The sequence below is a fragment of the Cryptotermes secundus genome, unplaced genomic scaffold (assembly GCF_002891405.2).
Source record: "Cryptotermes secundus unplaced genomic scaffold, Csec_1.0 scaffold330, whole genome shotgun sequence".
NCBI classification, from domain to species: Eukaryota; Metazoa; Arthropoda; class Insecta; order Blattodea; family Kalotermitidae; genus Cryptotermes; species Cryptotermes secundus.
The window spans coordinates 2,187,342-2,208,178 of record NW_019734317.1 but is presented as its reverse complement, the minus strand read 5'-3'; the positions used below and the strand labels follow the sequence as shown (position 1 = coordinate 2,208,178).

Below are 20,837 nucleotides of genomic sequence, written 5' to 3'. Positions count from 1 at the left end.
TCCTTCCTTGCTTGTGCTGCTGTCATCCCAATTTTCAAGATCCCACTCGCCGCTGTTAAAATCTTCCAGATTTTTACTGTTGATACACACAACAGAATTCCTCTCTTTTGTCTCCTGCATGAATGCGGCATCTTTGTGCCTCGCGTCCTCTGTGCAGTTCTTCTGGACATCCAGCTTCATTTGTAACCCCTTTATAATTTCATCTTTTTGGGAGAGATCACTGTCTGCTTGTTCTTGTTTTCTCTTCAAATATTTTATTACATTTTCTTTTTCCTGTAGGAGGTCACCCAACTGCCTGACTCTAGCTCTCAATTCATTATTGTGTATGGTCATGTTACGAAGATCCGGCATGTTTATGGTGTTCTGCGTTCCCGCATTGATTCTACTTTTTTTTTTCGTAGCATATACGCAACTTGCTTTCGTAACTTCAATGCTGAATGGCACATGTCCTCTCACTGTATGGCTTCTTTTTGGTGGTCCTTAACTTCCTTAACTTAACTACCATCGGATCCGCAGAAAACACCGCCTCTGTTGTAGCGAGAAGTGTCTTGCTGTAATGTTGTACAGCAACAAACGTTAACATTACTATTTCCTTGACCACATTATGTGACAGCGCGTAAACACATCGTTGCCGGTACCGGCCGGGACAGCGATGACTTAACGCAACAAGAGAGTTGCCGGAAGCGGTGTTGTCATTCGGTATGGCGCCAAGGTTGCAAACCTTTACCAGACAACCGGTGAAGAGAACAGCAGCACAGTAGACAGAGAACTTAGTGGTGACCGTGGTGACCGTCAGATCAACTCAATGCAACAGGATGCTGAATATGATCTGCCATAAGCTTTGTGTTCCATGACATGCAGATTATTTATTGCTTATGTATTTACTGTTACCCGTGGAACACTGCTACATGGTTACTTATTGTTTACGTATTTCCTGTTACTCGTGTAACACTACTACATGGAATTTCGGTGTAGATCAGTAACCGTGATATGTCGTGTTTTTTGAACGAAGGCCCAATGGTTAGTTACCACGGATAACAGATATAATTCTAACTCGTCGACGCCCATTTCCGTTTCTCTGAACCAATCAAATTATTGCATTTGAAAGAATTGTCAGCCATATTCAAAGTAACGAAATTTAACCGAATCTGGTTTGGCGTGTGGCATCAAATTGTCGTAGTTTATTGTTTGGTCACGCTTTGAATTATTATACTGATAACATATAATAAATATGGCTGATTTTATTTCTGCTCGGTGAGTAAATTTAGATGTTCTTATCAGAAACATGTGTATTGTGTAATATACCATCTAAAATTAAAAGTTAAAATCAGGATTTAAAAGTACTTAAGGCAGCACCGAAGGATTTTTGTAAGATATTGTATGTGGGCGGATCAAGATTTTTGGTTTTTATTTGAAAAGCTTCAGTATAGTGAAATAAAGGACTTAAAAACCAGGGAGGTATGCAAGATAACAAAAATGCATTTGTGTGCTTATTCCTTTTCAGAAATTGTGATGATGTGACAACGTCTGTTAACAGCATTGTAAGGACCTCTATGGAAAAACTGGCAGCGATTTGGGAGGAGTGTGGTTTCGGTGATACAAGCATACAACAGAGATGTGAGGCAGTGAAGAAGCATGTTCAGGTGAATATTGCTTTAAGATTCAGTTTTAAATTTTTTGGCTCCATATTTTTTGCAGTTCAGAAATATTTGTATTTTATGCTTTTTATACTCTAGAAGGTGTGATTAAGAAAATGGTTATTGGATTTTTAAGCAGTAAGAACATACAGAAAGAAACTAGCTTCTGAGGTTGTTGGTTCTGAGATTTGGTCCATGAGTGGCTGTACAGTACAAAGTCTCAGAATAAAAATTATATACTTGGAAGAATTTTCAATGTAATTTGATGGGGAGGCGGCTAGGAATCTGCCCCTTGTATTTGGTAGAAAACCAGAATTAAAGAGTATGAAATATACCAAAATTGAAAATTATTTTTGGGAAAAAAATTCTATTTGAAATACACTGTTTCTGTTCGTTCGGTAGATTTTTTTATAAAATTTGTGATAAATGGTCATACATTTTTACATATTACACTGGATAGAACTGAAAAATAATCTTTTGCAGGTCTTCAGTTTTTATTAACAGTCATTGACAGTTTTGTGTATATATGATTTTTAGTACCGAAATCTGTTCTGTCTTTATTTTTTTTTTCAGTCTCTCTTTGATGAAATGCTTGAAGAGGAACAGGAAAATAAGAACTTAATTATAACAATGATAGAAAATTACTTGAAAGAGATAGCAGATTTGAGCAAGGTAATATGAATTTTATCATTATCATCAACAAATGATGATGATAATGGTTGTGGTGATACCAGTAAATTTTTGGCATCCACAGCACCAAAATTCATTTGTGAATTAAAAAGTCAATACAGAATTGCTATATTCTAACCTGGAAGAAAATTAAGAGGCCTGATGGAACATTACTCTGGTACATTACCAACAGTATAAGACAGGAATTTGATAATGTCTAAAATATTTTTAAGGGACATGGCCATCTGATATTGACACAGAACCTTAGGAAATTAATAGATTATTCTCATCATATAATGGGAGCCAAAATTGTCAAACCAAAAATTTTATTTAACACGTTTTAAACAAAATATAGTGTGGAACTGGCTGTTTGATAAACACTGTTTATTATTCCTGTATATAATGAGTCCCATGAAAATGTATTTGTATATATAGTATGTCTTCCAAATCAGGTTATTTCTCTATGTTGAATTTGTGTGAGGTTTTTCTGTTTGGCAAATGCACAGACTAATGATATTTTTCATATTCAGGATCTGAATCAGGAAATTTCTGTCAATGGCTATGAAAACTTGCCATTATGTAATGTTGAACGTATACTGAGATGCAAAGTGGAAGAATATCGGAAAATAAAGCAGTCACGCTTGCATAGATTGGCAGAATTGAAGAGCAAAGTAAGTACGACACAGAATGAGACACAGCGACATTTAATGCTATTTCATCACAATTGTCAGCAAAATGTACAATTTGGACAAGGTTCAAGATATGTAAGTTGCAGGGTATTGAAAGAAGACAGTTATCCAGCTCATCAAGAGATTGCTTGTTGTGGATCATGAAGGTTAAATATTACCATCACAGGATCTTGCTAGAGGATCCTACCTGAATGACTTCAATCCACTTCATTTCTTCAAAATCTGTTTTTTTATGATCCATATTACTAATACTGTGGGCATGCAGTAGTGTAGTTTGTTGAGACACTATGTATACACTGGAAGGTCGCGAATTGAGTACCACCACACATATGCCCAAGTCTCCCAGTTCCTTCCACCAACTTTGCATCATTTTTACTTCCATGTATGTAATTAGTTATTGGAAAGGGTGGGTTTCCCCATGCACTGAGACCTGTATTGGTCCATTGTGCTTCCCTCTATGATATTCTACCAGTCTCTATATCCTACCGGTACTGGTGCTTACCATCAGTCCCGCCCAGCCAGCGAGACCGACTCTACTTAGCTGAGAGGTATCTATAATTATAGATGCTTCCCCCATCTACCGGAGGTATAAGTGACTGCTGTTGGGCGGGAAACGTTCGTTAATTTGGCTCAGTGATCTCCTTTGGAGATATGAGGTTCTTTTACATGCCGTAAAGCTACAACACGGGACCCACAGCTTAAAGTCCCTCCCGGAGGACTTGTTCCCTGAATTTTTCCGTCCTTAAAAATTCGACGACCTCCGCCGGGTATTTGAACCTGCGTACTACGAGTCATGAGGTGGGAACGTTACCTCTAGACTACGGAGGCTGCTATGTATGTAATTAAATGCCAAATTATTATAACCAGTTTACAAAACTGTCTGTTGTGTCAGAGTGTCTTACCTACTGAATCACCAGTAAAATGGACAGACATACACACAGTCCCAGCCGGTATATCTAAGCATTTCCTGAAGTCTGTAACAAAGTATTAGAATGTTTACAATGTGCTGGCCAAAACTTGTTCTTGAGGTGATATTTTGTTTCATCTAACAAATATCTACTATCTGAACCTGTCCATTCCACCTGGCAATACTGCAATAACAACAAATTCGTAACTTTCTTAAGATATTATGGATGTATTTACAAAATTATGAATAAGTAAAGGTATCCCTGTAACAGGCCGTGGTGGAGGCCCATAGGGTTGTGAGATGTTGAGGTTCCCACATTTTCTAGACAGTCGGCTCATAGATGGCAGCAAGGTTGTCAGCCCTATGCACCAGGTGCCCTTCACCCCCAAGAATATTCCTGGTACTCATTTCTGTTAAGAGGCTGAGTCGACCTCAGGGCCATAGTGCGGCTGGAAGGATTAGGTCAATTGAAAGAAATCCAATGACCTCATTGGGACTTGAACCCGCGCCCTTGTAGCATAGTTCCTCAACCAACTACACTACTGCATGCCCCCCACAAAATTATGAATACTAAGAGAAATCAGTTGACCTCAGAGGATGGCAGTGGACCTTGAGAATAACAATTTGGCTGATTTTAAGCTAACGTTTGGGTCAAACCAGTTCACTGCATAATGTGTCCTTGGTGGCAGCGAAGGACTGTTGACTGGGTTACATAATGTTCTTAGACAAAGAATACAATCATAGTACCTAGAGCTGAGATCAATACAGCAATGCCTTAGATAGTCCGGTTAATCGGTTCCGCCAATATCCTGGACTGTTTGAAACCGAACTAATCGAGGAACTAAATACATACAAAAAGTGATAATTGGTTCCAAAAAAATCTCCGTTTTTTCAGTAAATAAAACGCAATTAATAAATTCAAATGTCTATTAGAAATGATTTTTAAAAAGTAATATTTCTTGCAGTTCATTTTTTTATTCTCTAAAAATTGCAATATTGATGTCTGCATATTTTTCTTCTTTGGCCTTTTCTCTTCATACATTTCATCCATGATATGTATACAATGGCGGTCTTGTAGTGCACTCAGTTTCACCTGTTACTTCATGACAAGTTTCGGCAACATAATGCCATCTTCAGGTGCTTTATTTACGCTAAGCTATTGCATTGTTTGCCATCATATGTCTTTGTAAAATTATTTAAAAAGTACATTATTCGTCAACTATAATAAATTTTTATACACTAAAACTTGTTAAGATTATTTATCTTATGTGTCTTAATTCAAGCTCGCGTATAGTATGGTATAATTTTACAAAGACAAATGATGGCAAACAATGAAATAGCTTAGCATAAATAAAGCACCTGAAGATGGCCCTATGTTGCTGAAACATGTTGTGAAGTAACAGGTGAAATTGAGTGCACTACAAGACGGCCATTGCATACATATTGTGACGTGTTGCGCAATGGAGGACAACCCCTCACCCTGCCAGTGGTGACGTAACACTTTCGGAGTGTTGCCGTTGCTACGGTAATAAGCCAGTCAACACCCCGCTTCTCCCTGCAGTGACGTAATACGCGATACCGCCATTGCTACACAGCAGTAAACAACTCCCAACAGCGTTGCTAGCAACATGGCGCCAGACAACAGTGGTGCCTATTACGTGGCTGTTTTCTATGTTGTCCGGAACGAGGCTAAATAAGGAGCAGCGAAGATTATTCACAGTTAGTTCTCAAGTTCTCGAGTTACGAGTTATGAGTCAGCCAAGCAGTCGACCAGCATTTGCGGTCTAGTATTTGTGATACTGCCAATGGCAGTAATTGTCAGATTGTAAATTGTGTGATTGTAAGAGCGAGTGGAATAAATTAGCTATATCAATTACGGCGTGAAGTTATTTGTCGCATATACACCCAACACGTGACAATATCGTGGATGAAAATCAGTGCAACAGGACGCGAAAATACAACATTATTCATACATTTCTTTGTAGCACTGAATTGCATTGTTTATCGTTCAGCAAATTTTAAGGCTACATTCAATATTGGAGTCAGCTTCCATAATATGCTCTGACAAGGTTTCAACCATTCGAGTAATTTTTGATAGTTGTTCAGCTGTTAATTCTCGTGCAGGCACTTCAACACAGTCGTCGTTGTCTAAGTTGTCCTCCCGTTGTTCATCTGTGTTAATAAGTGTTTCATTATCTAGTTCATTAGTGTTCGATTTGATGCACTCAATTACATTGATGGAATCTAACTCACTGAAACCAAGTTGCTTTTTAATTTCTACTGTGTTATTAGTGACTTCAGCAAAATGAGTTTCAGAACCAATGAAATCATTTGCACAATGTGATATGATAAGTTTCCGTACTGCCCTCATATTGCTTGCCGTTAATTCATCCCATGCTTCGCCTATATTTTTGATAACGTTTCTGATATAGCTCTTCCAAAATTCCATTAAAGTAGTGTTCGCCCCCCCTCCTCCAGCGATAGCTGTCAGAGCTCAAGAACGAGCAACCCAAGCATAGGTACATACATATTCAATGGGGAACCCCAGAAAAAATTGAAATATGTATCGTATCGCATGGCTTTAAAACCACATAAAAATAAATCGCACAAAAAGAGACTTGACTGTATAAAGGGAAACAACCGAATATTTATGTATTAAGAATAATTTTGTGTACTAATTTTTTAGAATTTGTTTTTATTTTCCTCAATTAAAATTTAGTTTGTTTTGAAATTTTCAAACCGGACTGTGCGAGGTATTGTTGTATTTTGTATTTTGTTTCTCTCAGACGTATTATGCAACATTGTATTGCCTAACATAATATTTTGTTATTAACATCTTATACGTCTTGTTTGGAAAAGTAGTATGGCTGAATTAATTCTTTCATGAATCATTAATATTTTAAGATACCAGACCAGCCACCTTTAATTTGATTGAAAGGGTGGAGGGTCAGCTTGAATTATCCATTTGTTGTGGACTCTGATTTGGACATACTTCATTGTACATTTACACAGTTCTGGAATATTTTCATCCTTATTTCTGTTTAGGAGTTCCATTTTCTTAAGTCTGCTGTTAAGACATGATGTGAATAGCTTGGAAAATAATATCACTACCATGGACATTTTAAGTCTACTTCTCAAATTGTTTATACAGGAAGAACTCCTTTGTAATGCCTTGGGAATTCAGCCACACGCTGATTTTGCACATCAAGTACCCAGTGAACAACAACTTGTTGAATTTGAATTATACATCAAGAAGAAAATTGATGAAAAGGTGAGCACTGTTTGGCAAAGCATTTATAATATTGGCTGTTATGATCACTGACTCCAAAATTAGTTAGCACTGTGGGAAAATAGGGTATGGGTAACTTAGACCTCTTTGGTGGTGCAATGGTATTGAGTTTTCATTTATTTATAGTATGTAGTTTTTCCTGTTTATTTGTGGTATGTATTGAATTTTACAGTTCCCCCCACTACAAGACATAATACCTTCTTTTGAATTTCAGGAGCGGTTGATGTCAGTGTACCAAGAATCAAAGTCTGCAATTGTTACTATTGTGTCTGAACTTAAAATTGTACCAGTTCTGGAATTTGAGAAACTTGTTTTATGTGAAGAGGACACAGCTTTCAGACCAACAAAGGAGAACATGGCTGCACTAAAAGTGTGTAATGTTGCTGTTTACATATACAATATTTAATTTGGAAATTGTTGAGTTTATTTTGCTCGATGTTTTCTCTTAATTTATAGGAAAATTGTTTAAATGATTTTGAAAGCTTGATCATCTTTCATTCCAGTATTATGCCTCTGACATGTTATAGATATTGCCACATAGACTGTATCTTTGTGCTTTCCTAAATATCTTCTTGCTGCTAGTAGATACAGTGGGACCACTTTTAAGGAGACACTGCTTAAGATGTTTTCCCACCTTAAACTTTAAAATACATAGTCCCCAAATTTTCCCATATGATTTAGGTATACTCTTCATTTTCAACATATTTCTCATATATCAGGATTACTTACCTAAACGCACATAACTAACACCAGAGAACTAACAGTTTGCCCATTTAATACACTTTTTGTATCAAAATGTATGTATTTAAGTTTCCATCTTTAACTTGTCGGGGGCACACAGTAGCATAGTTAGTTGAAACACTATGCTACAAGCCAGAAGGTCACGAGTTCAAGTCCCGATGAGATGGATTTTTTTCAGTTGACCTAATCCTTGCAGCTGCTTTATGGCCCTGGGGTCTACTCAGCCTCTAACAGAAATGAGTACCAGGAATCTTTCTGGGGTAAAGGGAGGCTGCCGCGTAAGGCTGACAACCTTGCTGCCATCTGTGAGCTGACTATCTAGACAAAATGTGGGAACCTCGACGCCTCAACCCTATGGGCCCTCACGACCTGTTACAGGGATAGGTTTACCTTTTTACCTTACCTTTGACTTGTCACTTTAATTGTTCATACATTTGTTACTTTCAAACGTGTGTTGATAAGATGATACTTAGGCTCATTTTCCAGTGATAACATTCGGTAAGTCCTTTTCACTAGGTAAAATTCCCGGTTCTGTTATCCAGTGGCTGGTTTTAGAGATAAGCTTCATTGGTACAAACTGATGAACAATCCATTATCATTTCAAAGTGTCTGAGAAGCAAATCTAAGTGCAATTAACCAGTAACGAAGTACAGAGTAAAATACACTACCCAATTGGCAGACAGCATGGAACTATGACCATGTGTCATAGTGAATTAAGAGAACCATGTCCAAGCACAGCTACATAAGGGGGTAATAATTGTATCTGACTAACAGATGTATGAATGGATATACTGATGGAGAACTGGTAACAAGTGTATGAATTAGTGGATCAAGAATATTCTTGAGAAAACAAGGAATGCTTCTATTGGATGCATCCGAAGGCCATTTAACACTGGATACTGGTCTATGATTCATGCAGTTCAACACTAACCTTGTGGACATACCTGGAAGGATGACTTTGTAACTGCACATTCTCGTGAATAAGCCTTTTAATGATCATTTGAATTCTCACTAACTTTGGTAGAAATAGATAAGTTTAAACTGGTTGGTAAATTTTGTAAAAAGCGAAGTAAGAGTGGTGGATCATGTATAACTGTAAATAAAGAGGTGAACGTAAGGGAAGTCACATTTTTAAATGAACTGAGTAGTGAAAAAATTTTTGAGATATCAGGTGTGGAAATTGAAAAATTTTAATGTATATTGATATGTATTTACAGATCACCTCAAGGTGATGTGAAAATATTTTTGAAGAAAGTCGAATCTCTCATTGAGATAATACACAGAAACATGAAAAAATTAATAATCTGTGGAGACTGGAATATAAACATGCTCCAGGAAAATGAGCAGGTCCAGTCATTGAAAAATTTGTTAGTATCTTATGATTTAATAAATATAGTCTCCAGTCCAACAAGAGTTACTGGTAGCTCAGAATTACTGTTAGATATATTGGTGTTAAATAGACAGTTTAACAAGAATTACATTGAGATTATAAATATGGGCTATTCGGATCATTTGGCCCAGATTTTATGGGTGTTAATAGACAAAGGTAATGATGAGGAAAAAAAGCTTTAAGAAGAAAGTATACCAAGGACAGTATTGCTAAATTTATAACTTTGTTGACTAGTGAATCTTGGGGGGGAAATATATGAGGAAAGGTGTGTAAATGAGACACGTAAGCAATTTATAAAAAAATTCTTAGACTATTTTAATCAAATATTTCCACTGAAACCAGTAATAAAGAGAAATACTAAGAATAAGAAATGGACATCAAAAAGAAAAATATCTTGCCGGAAAATGAGGTTTTTAAACGATTTAAAACGGAGGATAGCTTTGCCAATCGAAATAGTAAGCTATATCGGTAGTTATAAAAGGGTTATTTTAGAAGCAAAAAAAGAGACAAAATTATAAATGGATAGAAGGGGCATCTAACCCAAATAAAATAACATGACAGATAAATAAAAGAATGGACAAAGTAGGAAAGGATGACCAGGAGATTCGGTTGCAAGGATATAATAAGAAAATATCCCACCCCCAGGAGGTGGCTGACACACTGAACTCATATTTTATAGACAAAGTTGAAGAACTCGTGGACAAAAACAAGAGTAAGACCAAAGAAATATCGTTAAAAAAGTTGTAACAGGAAACCCAAATTCAACGTATTTTTGGCCAATCTTGGAAGAAGAAATTGTCATAGAAGCATCTAAATTAAAGGGCAAAGCCTCAGCGGGAGCTGATGGAATCCCAGATTTTCTTATAAAAATATACATCTCAAGTATAAAAAAACACTCAATTTTATATTTAATGAATCAATAAAGCAAGGGGTTTTCCCTGATTTATTGAAAATTGCAAAGATCAAGCCAGTTTATAAAAGAGGAAACAAACATGAGGCGAGTAACTATAGACCTATATCGGTGCTATCAGTATTCTCAAAGATCTTGGAAAAAATAGTATACAATAGACTGGTGTCCTTTACTGCTAAATTTAAAATACTAACTGAAAAACAAGATGGATTTCAAAAAGATAAAGAGCTGTATGTCTGAAATGAATGGGAAGATGAAGTTGGGAATGTGGGCACTAGACATGAGAGTGTAAGCAGTGAGAATTGTGAAGATATTGAAGCTGAGGCAGCCTGTAAGAATGATGAACAGAGACTGGTGAAGCTGAATAACGGTTAATGACTTCAAGGCGGAAACTAACTCAATAAATTTTATGTGTAACATGTTTTCTGATATGTGATTTCTTTCACATATTTATAGTGAGGTTATGAAATTCATTAAAAAAATACTTTTTTTCTGCAGACATGTTTCCTAATGCAAGGTCATCTTGCGTTCAGAATGATCTTCCATTCAGGTAAATATGATAGAACACTTCAGTGCACTGTGAAAAGGTGGTCATTGTTATAAAATTATTACAGTGAAAAAATTGGTATACTACAGAAAATTTTTGTTCTCATCTTAATTCTCAGAATGTTTCAAAATTCTCATCTTGAACTGAAAAAAGCATTGCTGCACATGCCTAACGTTTATGTTTGGGTTTGAGTCCAGAAAATATGGTACAGTTCTGCATCTTGAAAAAGCCTTTATTGATCATTAAACTAGGCAGTGAAATAAGTCCCATTTAACACCCCTATACTTTGAAGCGTGCAATGACCATACACCTGGTTCGACGGAAATGTGAGGTGTTTTGGTTGATTTCAACATGTATGTCCATTAATGTAAGGTGGATTATCGTGATTTTATATATAATACGGTAAGAAAGTGAGGCTCAGTTCAAATGAAAATTCCTTATTCAAATAATATTATATTGCTTTTATAGGACCTAGCCTTTTAAGAAGTTTCCTTTCTAATAGATTCAGTTCATCGCTCCCATCCTCCCAGAGTCTTAAGAGGGTTTCTTTGTGCATTATCTTTGGAGGGGGATCTCTCAGAGCTCATTCTTTTGATATGTCTTTCCAGTTTCATATACAGGGTTATTCAAAAAGAATGAACCCATTTTATTAAAGGAAAGTAATACAAAACTCCAGCCAAGTCACAAGTATTCTACTCACAATCAACTTTTATTTCCTGTCTTACAAGTGTTCAGTGTGGCCACCATCTGCAGCACGGGCAACATCAATGCGATAAGAGAAGTCCTCCCAGGTGCGTATCAGCATATCACGATGCACTGAGTTAATCTCTGTTGTTATTCGATGTTTAAGGTCATCGAGGTTAGTGGGTAGCGGTGAAACATAAACGTGATCTTTTACATATTCCCACAAGAAGAAATCACAGATGGTGAGGTCTGGGGATCTCGCAGGCCAAGCACAAAGAGCAAGGTCTTGGGCTCCCTTCCAACCAATCCATCGCTGGGGCACTTTTTCATTTAAAAAAGCTCGGACCATCAGGTGCCAATGGGGCAGTGCTCCATCTTGTTGAAAAATGAAGTCATGCAAATCTGCTTGCAGTGAAGTGAAGAGCCAGTTTTGGAGCATATCGAGATAGGTTTGTCCTGTAACGGTGTTTCCTTCAAAGAAAAAGGGACCATAAACCTTGTCTTGAGACACGGTACAGAAGACGTTCAACTTAGGGGAATCTTTTTCATGCTCAACTGTTTCATGTGGGTGCTCTGTTCCCCAGATACGCACATTGTGACGATTGACTGTGCCACTCAAGTGAAAAGTCTAAAAATTAAACGTGAAATGAAGGTTTTGTCTTCCATCATCTCCAGCATCAAATCGCAAAATTCCATCCGCTTCCTTTTGTCTTCATTGGTAAGTGCCTGAACGAGCTGCAGCCTGTATGGTTTCAAATGTAGATGTACTGTTAGCACATGCCAGACAGTGGATTGAGGGATCGCAAGCTCATGGCTACCTCATTTTGTTGACTTCCGCCGCGGGCTCCTCTCAAACGCAGCACGGATTTTTGCCACTTGTTCCTCCGAGACTCGTGGTAGTCCTGGACTTTTTCCTTTACACAGACACCCACTCTCTTGAAACTGTCGAAACAATCTTCGAGTGTTCTTTGGACGGGTCGGAGTAATGTTGAATCGCCTTCGAAAAGCACGCTGCATCGTGACAACCGAATTTGTTTTCGCAAACTCGAGAACGCAGAACGCCTTCTGCTGAGGACTCGCCATTCTGAGGGTAAACGAACAACTGAAAGTTGCCGGAAGAACGACGCGACTTCAGCGCCCCTGTGGCAGCCATTCACAACTTAGATAACTCCTCTTTCAGATGGTCACTGACTCATTCCATGACGATGCTTGAGAACTGAAGCAATGCATTATGAAATCGGTTCATTCTTTTTTAATAACCCTGTATTATACTGTAAAATTATTATTGGAGAAATTCACAATTCTGTTGTTACTTCAAATGTTCATATGCACTGACACCTAATTTTTTCAAATTTGGAAGTCTTAGAGCGTTGTAGAGTATGAAGAATGCCGTCTTCTGGGATGTGGCACTGTGTAGATCTTGCGTGAACCGACTTTTGGGAGGAATGTATCGCCTCCATCTTCAGGGTATAAAAATCTGTGAACTAGGAACCAATGTGAGCAGATGACTGCAGCCACGCAAGATCTACACGGTGCCACATCCAGATAGACCGAGGAACCAATGTGAACAGGTGGCTGCATCCACACAAGATCATTCTTCATAGTCACTGCTGTGAAAACTTCAAATCTTACACATCGTAGAGTAGGTTACTTATTTGTGTGTTTTCTGTTAAGAAATATTTCCAGTGTTACATCATTCAAGACTATAGAATATCATGTCTGGATGGGCATCTGTACCACTGTTGCACTACATCCACTAATGATCTGTTATGTATGCATCCTTTACCAGAGCTGAAAATAGAAGAGAGTAGTAAACTGAAGAATGCCTAATTCCAGAATATTGAAATAACAGGACAGAGAAACAGTTAAAGACTTCAGAGATGATGAACTAGTGAAACTAGAAACTGAACCAGTGAGATTATTGTTGTTGCTGCTGTTATTGATCATCATCATCATTTAATCATACTACGTCTGTGATATTTCCTCCAGGATGTGTCACCATATGACAAAGATTCTTTCATTCTTTTTTTTTCCCATACAGAGTTCTCTTACATCCATATCCACAATCACCCTGCTCTATTTTATATATCTCGGTGATGACCCAGTACAGCATATTCAGTTACGAATTCTGCAAGCTCGGTTTTTGATCTTCTTGATGTGTAACCATCGGAGCCTTTACTATCATGTCATTTTTAATTTTCCAAGTTTGAAAGTTATTTATCTTATGCTTCATATGTGTAGTATGAGAATTAGCTACTCCTGACAAATCTTCTATATCTGTTAACAGCAGCTGCACATGAGATTAGAACAGCAGCTGGAAGACACAAAAGCTGAAGTGACTGAGTTGCGTGAGAAGCTTACCCAACTTTGGGATCGTCTTCATGAAGATTACAATCACAGAAATATTTTCCTTGGTGCTCATCGAGGTTACTCTGCTGATACTTTGAGAGCTGTATGTGTGGCTTTTTGTTCATTAGTAAAAGTAAAACATGTTTATGTAGGAGAAAGTGTTACATATCTGGTAAATACAATGTTGCTGCTGTGTCTAAACCTCTCAATATGAAGGCATGTGGGAGATGTACATTCTCTGCTCTTGACACTAGATGGAGGTATGCAGTTGATTTTTCACTCCAGCAACTTGACTTTAGGGATGCAGATACTGGTGCATACTGGATAGGAATAACACAGAAAAGCAAGCACCATTTACAATTTTTGTAATCTGCTAGACTGATGAAATGCATTACTAGAAAATTAAAAGTGTAACAATGGAGAAATCTGGGCCTTTTAGCTGCTGCCTTCTGATAATTGGAAAGAGGAATACATTGCTATAAAAAATGTTTTAATATTGTTCATACCAGTAATACAAAAATTGTATTCACTGCCTTATAGAAAAAATGTGTTACACTCAGAGTAAGAGAGAAATGGAAAATTCAGTTTCACATAGGTGGTGCCAATGGAAATAAAAGCCCATGGTACAGTGTAATCCTTAGCATTTTTTTATAAATATGTCAATTTTAATGCCCCACATTTGAAAATAATCAAGTTTCATCAGCTTATTTTTGCAGTTTGTGTGACTTAATATTCTAGAGCTGTTGAATGTTTTTATAATTGCAGTTGAAGGATGAATTAAAGAGATGCGAAGAACTCAAATGCCAAAACATAAAACGCTTTGTTGAAGAGATTCGAAGAGAGCTGGAATGTTGGTGGAATAAATGTTCAGTTGGAGAAGAAGAACGACTGCAGTTTCAACCATATTCATCAGACTGTTTCACTGAAGATCTCTTAGAATTGCATGAGCTTGAAGTGCAAAAGTTTCAGTCTTACTATGAACAAAATGTGTATGTTTAAATAATTATTCATCTTCTGGACTCAGCAACTGTTGAGTATATATGACTTTTTATGCAGTTCATGATTCAGAGTGTTTGTACATCCCCTATACCAAATTTGTCACATGTGGCACAGTGTAATTAATGCTCTTCCATGGTTGTCACCACTTGTAGAAGCTATGGAGGTTTATCCTTCTGTATAACCAGTCATGCTTGTACAAAGCCATTTTCACTGCCTGGTATGTGCAGGTCCCACTCAGATCCATTGGGAACCATTGATATCATAACTATAAGTAACCTGCACACTTATTTATTCCTGTTAGTTATTAGCTGTCTCACATGCAGCTTGTTTTTTAAAACCTTCAAAAGTTTTAAACATTAAAATGTCTTCTATGTCAACAGTGTGTGCACACTACATGTGTACTACTAGAAGACAGTCAATACATACGCATCATGGATGCGAATCAGTGCATGTATGGACTGCACCAGTCAATACATATGCATCATGGATGCGAATCAGTGCGTGTATAGACTGCACCACACAGTTCCTTGATGAACGTCAGGTCAAGAACTTCAGTAAACATAATTTGTTTAGAAAAAGTGATCAAAGTTGAATGTAATGTGGCAACTCAGTACAGGTATCCATATCTACAGTCTTCATGCCCAGTTAATTGATTAATGCTGAGTCAGAAAATTTCATACCAATGCATAATTTTCACAAAATACTGTGCTGCCACTATGACATCAGTATGCAGCTGTCAGATTTTCATTTATGCAGTAAGCTTTACTTTTCTTAGTTTGTGAAGTGTGTTGTTTGTTTTCAGTGTAATTTTTGAACTGGTAAACCAACGACAGGAACTCTGGGACAAAATGTTAGAGCTGGAAAATCGAGCAAATGATCCAAGCCGGCTGTTCCATAACCGTGGTGGCCAGCTGCTCCTTGAGGAGAAAGAAAGGAAGAATATCCAGAAGGTAATCCAATAATATGGCCCTCTTCAATAAGTGAAGTTTTAATTCCTAAAATTAGTTTTCAGTGGGACTAATTATTATGAATTATGATTGGTGATGAAAGAAAAAATCAGTGGAGCTGAATCCAGGACACTGAGGTCTACTTAAGTCCGTATCTGTCAGTCCATTTCCCAGTACAAATTCATAAAAAAATTGGAAGTTTTTAGTTTTTCACTTGCAAATGCTTCATTAGAATCTCCCAGACTGTTGAAGCTGAGTTCCCAATTCATATATCTTGTCAACTTCAAGGGGCTACACATATGCTTTTCAGGTGATCTGCTGTCTCTTCAGGAACGGTCAGTTATTCTGAATATTTGGCTTTACATGTACATAAATTGAAGGTTTTTGAAGGTAGGTTTGTTCCGAACAGTTCAGAACTATTGCTGGCTTGCTTGCTTGCATTAAACCACAGAACACATCTATTCTGCTGTGTGTTATTACTCTATATAAGTAGTTGAGTGCACGTAGATCAAACATGCACGTTGTTGTCCACCTAATGTTATGTTCTAAAATTTCATTGGTGTCAGCAGCTTTCATTTTTTAAATATATATTCAGAGGTACAAAGCTGTTTTTAATATACACGTTAAAATACTGTATGTTTGATTTTATTGAGAGACTATGATTCTGATCACTATGAAACAGATTTTTAGATACAAGGCGGTTCAAATATTACCAGGACTGGGTTCCCCCCCCCCTCAATAATTGCCAAACACTTACTTACACATGTCAGTCTTCAACGTACTCCCCTCCGGAGTCAACACATTTTTTCCAACATTCTGGAAGCATCCTGATGCCCTTTACAAAAAAGACTTGTGGTTTGTGGCGTATCCACTCCCAAACAGTCTGGATGATGGCGTCCTCAAACCGCATGCCTTGCAAGTCTGATTTGAGCCTTCTGAACAGCTAGAAATCACTTGGGGCCAAATTGGGGCTGTATGGCGGATGTGTCAGAAGGTTCCATTTCAATTTCCGGAAGGTTTCCAGTGTTGTTTTCGCCATATGGGGGCGTGCATCATCTTGAAGGAAGGCTACCTGTCTTCCGCTTGGATCAGATCTTTCCCTTCACGTCTCTTGCCAGGAGGTCTGAGTAATAAGCTACATTGACTGTTCTGCCTTCTGTCAGAAAGTCTACATAGATAACCCCCTGCCAGTCCCAGAAGAACGTTGCCATCACTTTTCCTGCTAAATGGCTCCTCCGCACTCTTGGGTTTGGGAGAACTGGTATGCCGCAACTTGCGTGATGACTGTTGGGGCTCGGGAATGAAGTAGTGCACCCATGTTTCATCACTGGTCTCTATAGACCCCAAAAATGCATCACCTTCGTCTTCAAACTGCTGTAGGAGACGACTGGCTGCTTGCATGCGCACCATTTTGTTCACGTCCATAAAAGTGTGTGGTAGCCACCGTGCATTCACCTTGCGATAGTGCGGGTGGTATTTCACGATGTCTTCTACACTACCAACACTGATGGACAGCATTGCTCCAAGTTCCTTGATAGTGATGCGCCTGTTCTCATGAATAAGCGCGTCTGCATGATCAGTGTTTGGCTTGGTGACGGATATTCACAGCCGACGATCATGCATTTCATTCTCCACACACTCTATGCCCTCTCTGAAGCACTTACACCACTCAAACACATGGGTCCTTGAGAGACACTCTTCACCATACTGTTCTTGGAGTCTGGTGAATTTCAGCAGACGGGACGTTTTCTCCAATGAGGAATTTGATCACAATGCGTTGTTCCAAACTCCGCAGTACCTTCTGTTTGCTCATCACTCTAGCAACCCCCAGACAGGACTGAACAGGAGGGAGGGTGGAGGTGTGGCTTGACTCTCTCAAGGTCACACAGCTGCTGCGCAGTGCGGCTTGTTTACACACAAGTCAGTCCCGGTCATATTTGAACTACCTTGTACTAAAAAAATAGAAAATATTTTGTATGTGCCTCAAAACTAAACATTTAGTTCTAAAAAGTAGAAAATATTTTTTTTTAAATACACATGATTACTCAAAGTACTCACCAGAAGTTATTAATATCTTCAACAGAAAGTGAAGCACTGTTGCAGAGAACAACAAAAGTCAGCTTTAGGTTGTGTGTCATAAAACTGCATCAGTTACAAGTATGTTGGAAGAGTGATTTGTATTGAAAAAAATGTATATTCCACATCACATGCTACCAGTCTTACATACTTGTAACACATGATGCCACTAATGCTCAAGTCTTTCAAGTCTTCAGATCAATGTTGTCTTCCCCCTGTAGTACACATGAAAACTTGCACATGAATTTAAACCATTTAATCCTGCTGAAACATGATCAGAAATGTTTTACTGCTTCAGCTTCAAAGCTGTATATTTTGTTCACCTTATCTTGAATGTTGTTGATTTCTTTTATTGTTTTTGACAACAGAGTTAGGACTATTCCAATTCTGTTGGACTTATTCCATGTCCTATGGTGATTTTTGACTAACTTTGAATTCATGGAATGTAATGACTATATGTATATATGTCATAGACTATGACAGAAAACTGAAATTTTGCATGAACGTAGATCTCGTTAGTCTTTAGCACCTTCTCTTCATTTGAATCATTGAACATTCCTTACAACATTCTAATACAGGAAGCATCTCTATCAAGGTCACACCACAGAATAATAGAGTTCAAAGTTTTCTGCATAGTAAACTGTGACATCCATCCAGGTTCGCCAGCATATAATTACTGCAAGTGGGAGGAAATGGTCTGCCTGGAGCTTGGTTCTAGCTGGCAATTTCCAAAGACTTTCTTTGCATTAACCACCAACTTGTCTGCAGCTGGTTAGACGCATAAATTTTTCCACAGTCCTTGTTCAAAGCATGCTCTACACGTGTAACATGTATCAGTCTGGGCCATGCCATAGCTTAGGCAGTTAGTTGCTGGCTTCCCACTATGGCGCCCTGGTTTCGATCCTAGGTCAGGTCATGTGGGATTTGTGGTGGACCAAGTGTCACTGGGGCAGGTTTTTCCTGAGTACTTTGGTTTCTCCTGCCATTTTTCATTCCACCAAATGCTCCATAGTCATCTATCATCTGGGTCCAGTACATAGGGCAGTTAGTGGACAATGTACCATGTGGGCTCAGTTTTATCCCACCCAACAAAATAAAAAACGTTAATTTAGGGTAGCTGATTGAAAATCCTGCTGCTTTCCTCATATGTGTTGCAGCATCATTAACTAGTAGTAACACATCAAATTTTACACCATTTGGCCACAGAGTCTGCATAGTTTCATTGAAATGTACTGTAGTCCTGTGATTCACTGCAAACATTTCCTGGCATGACAGAAGAAGTTAATCTGATAATGTTTGATCATTTCTCAGTACTCCAGTAACAGCATTTGCAACCCTCCAACTTGCATTGGTTGTTTCGTCTGTGGACACCCTGAGATTATCTTTCCTGCACAGCACTTAGATTTGGTCAGTGTATCTTCATAACACTAAGGCAGATAGTTTTTTCCTTAAAGGTGACTTGTTTAGAGAAAGGAAGATTCTATTTTTTTTATTGCTAGTGGGGTGGGACTAAGTCCCTTGCACTGCAGCCGTTTCTGGCCTATTGAACCAGTCTCAGATGACAGGTGAGGGTGATTGTGGAGCAATTGGTGGAATGAAGATTGGCAAGGGAAACCTTGTTAAGTCAGAAAGCAACACTATGAGCAGGCTTTGTGATGATCTATAGCGGCCAGTACTTACCACCTGATAGAAATGATTATAATTGTCTTGATTTGCTGATTGGTTAGATAAAACACAACTAGGTGATCCCCATCTGTCAAAGAATGGCTTTTATGCTCTTATTACACTTCAGTTAATGGAACCCTGAGCAGGGGATCACCATGTGTAAAGAAATAATGATACTTACCAGATGACATGTGTTGCTTATCTTGGTGTTCTGGTAAAGGCTACATAAATATAAAATTTCATTTATCAGTTTTTTAAGATGTATATTGTTCAATTTTATTTTTACTGTATATTCCAAAGTATATATTTACATTAGAATGTGGAAATATGTCTTTAGGTGACAGAACTGTCTATATAAACAGTAACTGTAGTGACTTGACAGTTACATTGCAAAAGAACTTTTCTTAATCTAAAAATTCATTCAAAACTGATTACTATTTAGTAACTGCAAATCTAAAGAAAAGATATGGGGTAGTCAATATAAAAATTGAGCAATGTAGAAGATAAACAGGCAGGAATCAATTTTCACTTTTGGAGAGGTAGAGAAAACTAACGAAAAGTTGTTTATACACGTAATCTGCTATTGTTAAGGTAGAAAACTATGATAGTTGTGATAAACTGAACATGTACCTTGTATAGAGGAGATAAGAAGTACTAGCAGAATTCTAGTGGGAAACCTCTTGGAAAGGGATCACTTTATAGACAATTTGTATTTTAGAAAACAGATTGAGGATTGGTAGATGGAATATGTTCATTGGTTGGTTTTGGTGTTTTGTTCAACCAGAGTTAAGTGTAACAATCCATATGTTGTTCTTCATTGTCCTTCCTCTTAACAGGAGTTGCCGAAGGTTGAGAAGGAGCTGATGAAGCACATCACAATATATGAGGAACAGCATAAGAAGCAATTTATGATCCTTGGGGAACCAGTCATAGATATTATAAGCAAACAGTGGGCGTTACATAAAGAAAATAAGGAACAGGAAAAGAAAGCCAAGGTGAGAAAATGAGTCTCACATTGAGATATACTCGTATGTATCAAGTTTTTTATGGGTGACACTGTTTGAAACACCCTCAGTCTATGTTCCCCCCTTATGTCAGAGACAAAGTTTCACACCCATACAGAACCACAGGCAAAATTATCATTTTGTATATTCTAATTGTTATGTTTTTGGACAGCAGATGAGAAGACAAAAGGTTCTGGCATGAATTATAGCAAGCATTACCCACATTCAGTCTCCTTTTAATTTCCTCCTGAATCAGGTTTTAATTTGTTATAGTCGTTTTCAAATGTCTGAACTGTGCCACATTTTCAGAACATCTGTTAGCTTTTTCTTATGT

The 20,837-nt window shown here is 37.8% G+C and overlaps 1 protein-coding gene across 4 annotated transcripts in view; it reads left to right on the top strand.

The window, feature by feature from the left end:
• Positions 1–1,113: 1,113 nt before the first annotated feature.
• The window catches only part of LOC111868585 (protein regulator of cytokinesis 1), a 38,913-nt gene continuing 19,189 nt past the window's right edge, over positions 1,114–20,837 (top strand). For all 4 annotated transcript variants that reach the window (XM_023859372.2, XM_023859371.2, XM_023859373.2 and 1 more), the window contains exons 1-10: positions 1,114–1,254; positions 1,505–1,643; positions 2,211–2,309; positions 2,837–2,977; positions 7,054–7,173; positions 7,406–7,561; positions 13,751–13,915; positions 14,578–14,801; positions 15,614–15,761; positions 20,336–20,494. In XM_023859372.2, the coding sequence (XP_023715140.1) occupies positions 1,232–1,254; positions 1,505–1,643; positions 2,211–2,309; positions 2,837–2,977; positions 7,054–7,173; positions 7,406–7,561; positions 13,751–13,915; positions 14,578–14,801; positions 15,614–15,761; positions 20,336–20,494 (1,374 nt within the window). In that variant the 5' untranslated portion in view covers positions 1,114–1,231. The remainder of the gene's footprint in view (positions 1,255–1,504; positions 1,644–2,210; positions 2,310–2,836; positions 2,978–7,053; positions 7,174–7,405; positions 7,562–13,750; positions 13,916–14,577; positions 14,802–15,613; positions 15,762–20,335; positions 20,495–20,837) is intronic.